The 5,682-nt window shown below is 71.5% G+C and overlaps 2 protein-coding genes across 2 annotated transcripts in view; both read right to left on the reverse strand.

Moving 5' to 3' along the window:
• Window positions 1–11: 11 nt before the first annotated feature.
• On the reverse strand, window positions 12–3,905 carry LOC101637327. The gene is made up of 12 exons (XM_004691797.1): window positions 3,831–3,905; window positions 3,614–3,754; window positions 3,351–3,546; window positions 3,170–3,258; window positions 2,878–3,004; window positions 2,466–2,704; window positions 2,199–2,366; window positions 1,556–1,778; window positions 1,183–1,296; window positions 791–865; window positions 318–421; window positions 12–125 (listed from the first exon to the last, which is right to left on the reverse strand). Exons 1-12 carry the CDS (start codon window positions 3,903–3,905, stop codon window positions 12–14), a joined length of 1,665 nt encoding a protein of 554 aa, XP_004691854.1.
• Window positions 3,906–4,866: 961 nt separating this feature from the next.
• The window catches only part of ZNF213 (zinc finger protein 213), a 3,905-nt gene continuing 3,089 nt past the window's right edge, over window positions 4,867–5,682 (reverse strand). Inside the window, exon 6 of the mRNA XM_012731681.1 lies at window positions 4,867–5,676. Coding sequence (XP_012587135.1) covers window positions 5,494–5,676 — 183 coding nt within the window. The 3' untranslated portion in view covers window positions 4,867–5,493. The remainder of the gene's footprint in view (window positions 5,677–5,682) is intronic.

The following is a 5,682-nucleotide window of genomic DNA, read 5'->3' on the forward strand; positions in this document are numbered from 1 at the left end:
CGGGGCCCCGCTCAGGCCCGCAGGCTCAGCCCGCGCCGCAGCGAGCTGCGGATCTCCAGGCAGGCCTTGCGGCGCTCGTCGCAGCCGGGTCCCAGCACGTCCTGCTCGCACACCCGCCTGTTGACCTGCAAGAACCACCGGCCTGTGCCCAGCACGCGCGGCCGGTGCAGCAGCCGGCACCGGGGGGCTTGGGCAAGCTGGCCGCGCCGGGGGGCCCACCGCCCAACCCCTGAACTGGCGCGGATTAGAAGGCTGGGGTAGGGCGTGAGGGATGAGTCCAGCGCCCCGCTGCAGGCAGCCCCCAAGACCCAGCACACCTCAGTGAGCAGCTCCAGGAGGTCCCCCGCGGGGTCAGCTCGGAGGACCTCCACCAGCGTCTGGATGAAGTCGGAGCCCCTCTCGTCCCGATAGGCCACATAGCCTAGGGCAGGGATGGGGGTGTCAGGCCAGTGCCTCCAGCTGCCTTGAAATGGGGGGACCCAGAGTTGGTGGGGGTGGGGCAGGCTGGGGCTTCCTGTGTGCAGTGACTACAGCGGCTCCCCACTGAGCGGGCACGGGGACCAGAGTGGGCCCCAGTGTCCTGGAGGACCAGAGCCGGGAGCAGAGGGGGCGGGCTCATCCCGCCCTGGTCAGAGCTGTCCTAGTGAAATAAATGGCAAACAAGGGGGGAGGGCTTAGCAGTGAGGGGGTGCCCCTGCACCCCAACCCTCAGGCCCGGCTGTCCCTGGAGTCCCTTGGCTCCTGGCCAGGAAGCTGGGCCGGCCACTGCTTGGCGAGGCCATGCCCTTACCCTCTGGAGCTGCGTAGACCCTCAGGATGTCTGCTTGGTCCCAGCTCCCGGGAGGGACGCCCCTGGAGGAGCCGCCTGCAGGAGGGACCACGCTCAGCACGCTGGGGCTCCCCAGCTGGGGCTCCCCAGCCCTGGCCCCAGCTGGCTCCCTTGCACAGAAAGTGTCAGGCAAGAAGGACAGCCCTGCCACAGTGGCCCTGCCCCCGGGGGGGCCGGACCTCAGAAAGCTACTTCACTGTCCTGAGTGCAGCTGACCTGCGGCTGGGGGCAGAGCTGGGGGGTGCGGCCCTGGTCTTCAAGGGTCCCGTCCCCCTTGCTCCGAGCGCGGGGGACGTGCTCCACACACCCCATGGCCCTGCCCGACCCAGGCCCCCACGGGCAGGCAGACCCACCTGGCGCGTCGGCGTACACCTGGAGGACATCGGCCTGTGAGGGAGTGGCGGGCGGCTGCAGCCAGCGCCAGGGCCAGGGGGACACTGGGGGGGCCGCCCCCGCATCCCTGTGTCCTGAGGGTGACAGGCAGGTGCTGTCAGACATGGGGGTGCATCAGGGTCCAGAGCAGAACCCCAGGTTGGAAACTTTCGGGTGCTGAGGGTGAGGTGCTCAAGCTCATGGCCCTGACATCTGGGAGAGGGGGGTGGGGAAGGGCTGGTCTCAGGGCTCTGCAGGAAGTGGACAGGAGGGTAAGGGCAGGCCTCGCCAAGCAGGCTGGTTGAGGCAAGCAACTCAGCTGGGCCTCCAGAGAGGCCCCCAAGGCCAGCTCACCCCCACGACACGCCTGCAGCAGGAAGATCTTGGGACGTCCCCGCAAGGCCCTGCACCGGCTCAGCTCCTGCACCAGCACTTCTGCCCGCACCTCCTGCCCATCGGCCCCCAGCAGCTGCCCCCGAGGCCCCCCGTGGGCCATCAGTGCCACAAGGGCAACGCTCACGGGGCCCCGATGGGTGTCCAGCCGCTCCCGGAACTGGGCCAACTCCTCCTGGAACGCCTGAGGCAGGAGACACTGAGGGGCGCCCAGCCCCTCCCCGCCCTCCCGTCGGGCCCAGGAAGTCCCCCCGCTAAGCCCTGCTTGACAGCCTGGTGGGGCCTCACTGGAGGGGACAGACGGGTGCGGCCTCCCGCGGGCCCTCGCCTGGGGACCAGCTATGCCACGAGGCCGAGAGGAAGGCGGGCGCAGACGGGTCGCCGCGGAAGCGAAAGCCCCCAGGAAGAGCCCAAGGACCCAGCTGGGACTGAGCAGGGTGCAGGGGGCCGAGCAGCGCTGCCCAGGGCGCCCACTCCCACTCGCTTCCAGAGGCGGGGAGTGGGCGGGGGCAAGCAGCAGGGCGGGCGGGGTGTGAGGACGCAGCCCCGCCCATGAGTGTACCTGGGGTCCAGGGCAGGGGGCCCCTGCTGAACGGCCCCTTACCTGGGCCGTGGGATCTGTCCTCAGGGTGGTCTTGAAGCCCAGGGTCTGGCACAGGTCGCCCAGTGCTGCCAGGTCTTGCTCGGCCCCTGGCCGGCCTCTGCCCACCGCCAGGAGGAGGGCGGCGCGGGCCCCCGACAGGTCGTAGCGCGAGCTGGGGCCGGGGCAGCGCTGCAGACAGCCGTCAGGGCTGGGGCTCGCAGCCCCCCTGCCCCCCGCCCGGGCTGCCGGGAGCCTCTGTCCCGCTCAGACTGGCGCCCCGACCCACACCTCCGGCCGCCGAGGCTCCTCCTCATGCAGGCACAGCGAACCCCGCAGAGAACTCCGGAAAAATGGGCAGGGGGTGGCCCCTGAAGACTCTTCAGCCACCCTGCAGAAGACCTGGGGGTGGTGACAGACGACCCTCAGGGCTGCTGCGGCGGGCAGCGTGGCCGACTCGGGCCGCTCCCAGCCCCTTGGGCCCCCGCCAGGGCAGAGGGGAGAAGAGACAGGAGAAGGAGGTGAGGACACTAGAAGGGGCAAGTTCAGGCTCCAGCCCAAGGTCCTCCCTGGACACAGCTGCATTCCACTGCCCGCCACCAGCTGCAGGTCAGCCCTGCAGAGGGGCGCGTCGGCGCCGTGTGGGAAGGCGCACAGGGTGGGCAGTGCCCCGGCAGACAGAGGAGCAGGGCCGGGCCGGCACCTCCAGGGTGCCCCATGAGGCCTCCGGGGGTGCAGCCCGCCCCAGGATGGGCCGGCCAGCGGGCAGGGCGGTGCCGCCGCCGGGGAGTGTGCACGGTGGGCTCGGAGCGCACGGAGGGCAGGGGTGGCTGGGGGCAGGTGGGGCGATGGGGCAGTTAGGCGCCCTGGGGCTCCTGAGCGGCCGTGGGGCGCGGGGGGCGGGGAAGTGGCACTGGACGTGCAGACAAGCCGGCCTGCGGGGCGCGTGGGCAGGGAGGGGACCGACTTGGCGTCCGATGGGGGCGGGGGGCTACCTCCGTCAGCAGCTGCTGCAGGGACCCCCGGGGAGCACGGCCGCACCGCTGGCGCAGGTGGGTGAGGAAGGCGCCCGACTCCAGGGCAGCTGCGGGGAGCGACATGCCGGCCTGGCCTCTCCTCCCCCGCCCGCAGGCCTTGGCCCTGCCCCCGCCAGGGGTCCCTGCCAGGCCCACTCACCCCCGGGAGCGCCCGAGAGCAGCAGGAAGACCTTGGGGCGACCCCGCAAGGCCCTGCACCGGCTCAGCTCCCGGACCAGCGGCTGAGGCTGCTTCAGCTGCCCACTGGGGGCCACCAAGGCCACGAGGGCACAACCCACAGGGTCCCCGCGAGCGTCCAGCTGCTCCCGGAACGCGGCCAGCTCCCCCAGGAAGTCCTAGAGCAAGGAGAGGGCACCTGAGTCTGGGCACGGCGGGCAGTGGCGGAGGGCAGGGCGGGCTCACCTGTGTGGGCACCTCCCGCCTCTGGCAGCTCCCGCAGCCCAGGGCCCGGAGCGTGGCGTCCAGGACGGCCGCCGTGGAGGCTGGCACCTCAGGGGTGCTGAGCGTCAGGGCCATCCTGGGCCCCTGCAGGCTGTACTTGCCCTGAGGAGGCAAGGCCAGAGCTGCGGCGGGGCTGGCGCGGCCGGGAGAGGGCAGGGCCGGCCGCACCGCCCACTACCTTTCTCCCCAGGCTCTCGCGCGCGTCGGCCACCTGTGCGGCCACCTGCAGGGTCCCGGCCACCAGGAAGGCCATGGGGGCCAGCAGAGGGCTTCCTCCCAGCGCCGAGCGCCTCCCCGGCCCTCCCCGAGCTGCGCCCTGTCGGCTCCGTTATCGGCTGAGCTGGACTCTGCCCCCTCCCGAGCCCTGGGTCCTGCCCCAACGCCCTTGCCCCTGCTCTGCTCCCTGACCCGCGGTCTACTTCCTGGCTGGCATGCCGCCACCGCCCAGGAGCGGGCCTGTGCCGGGTCCTATTCTTAGCTCCTGGCCCCCCTCCCGAACGATCCTTAACCCCAGTGGCTCCCTCGGGGCAAGGCAGTGAACGCCGCTGCCCGCTGCACTCGCCATGGGCCTGGGAGGGTGAAGGGCACCCCCAGGAGGGAGCTGCTGTCCACAGTGAAACTCAGCATAAAATACTGAATGGGGGAGCTGGCTGATGAAGAGCTGGGGCAGAGACCGGCACCAAGGCACAGAACGTGCATCTCGGCCCCACACCCTCCAGGCGGCCAAGGGCCCCCCAGGCGAACCGGGCCCCACTTAGAGGGCTGCAGGGGCTCGGCCCCAACTCTGCGCTCCGCGGGCTGCAGCCTGCAGCCACGGGGCAGGTGTCCTGGGCCGCGAGGGCCGGGGAAGGGCCTTTGTGACTCAGCCCTCTCCCTGGGGTTGCGCCCAGGCACCGGCTTGGCACCCCAGGTCCCCCGTGGACAGTTCACTGCCGCCCACGACAGTCACCAGCTCCAAGCCACGCCCCCCCCACCGAGGAGCGGGGAGGACCCCCTGCTGCGGCAAAGCAACGGTCAGCAGATCTGGGCAGGCCTGGCGGGACAGGACCACAGTACCAAGGCTCCCGGTTGCCCTTTGGAGTCCAGCTGACCTGGAAGCCCAGGAGGGCCACTGGTCATCACCCCGCACACCCTAGGACACGCGCCAGGAGGCCATGGAGGGGCAGGAGTCCCGGCCCCTCCCCACAGCAGCCACCGGAATCAAACAGCCTGGACAAGGTTCGCACGTTTATTCAGGCCCTCGTTCTGTTTTCTCAAACTTGCGGAGGTTAGCCGGACGAGCTCCTGGGGGCTGGTGGCCTGAAGCTGTCGGTGCCACTCTGTGGCTGACGTGCGACCCCACGAGGCAGCACCCCAGGCTCAGTGAGGCGGCACCGCTGAGCGCTGGCCGGGCCCGGGCCGCGGCGCCGATGCCAAGCACCCGCCCGGCTCCGTCTGCGCTGTCGGCCCTGAGCCCGGGCCACCCTCTCCAGCAGACTGGCGCGGGGTGCGCTCAGGCCTCAGTGCGCCTGTCCCAGGACAGGGCAGAGTGCTCGTGGCCTGGCGGGGGAGGGGCCGGAAAGCCTCAGCACCCACGCCCAGGTCCAGCTCGGCTGCAGTGGCCATCCCTGCAGCGGCCTGGGTATCCAGGCCTGTTGTCCACCCCGCCAGAAGGCACAGGCTGGCAGGGCAGAGGCCGCCCTAAGAGGCTGGAAACAGCCGGGGCGCAGGGCAAGCAAGACGGGCCAGGGCGGCCCCTCCCTCCTCACACCTGCACGCCACCGCCTGAGGCCCGCTCCGGCTCGGGCCAGAGGGGGGGCGCAGGCGTGCCCCGTCCCGGTCTGCGGTGGCTCTGGCCGCCCTCAGCCCACGGGCTGGGCCATCTTGGCGTGCAGGCTCTGGTGGGCGATGAGGTGGGCCCGCTGCTTGAAGCTCTTGTCGCACTCGCCGCAGCCGAAGGGCCGCTCGCCCGTGTGCACGCGCCGGTGGTCCAGCAGGTAGGAGCGCAGCGAGAAGCTCTTGCCGCAGTCGCCGCAGGCGAAGGGCTTCTC

The sequence above is a fragment of the Condylura cristata genome, unplaced genomic scaffold, assembly GCF_000260355.1.
Source record: "Condylura cristata isolate star-nosed mole 26May11 unplaced genomic scaffold, ConCri1.0 scaffold00032, whole genome shotgun sequence".
Taxonomy (NCBI): domain Eukaryota; kingdom Metazoa; phylum Chordata; class Mammalia; order Eulipotyphla; family Talpidae; genus Condylura; species Condylura cristata.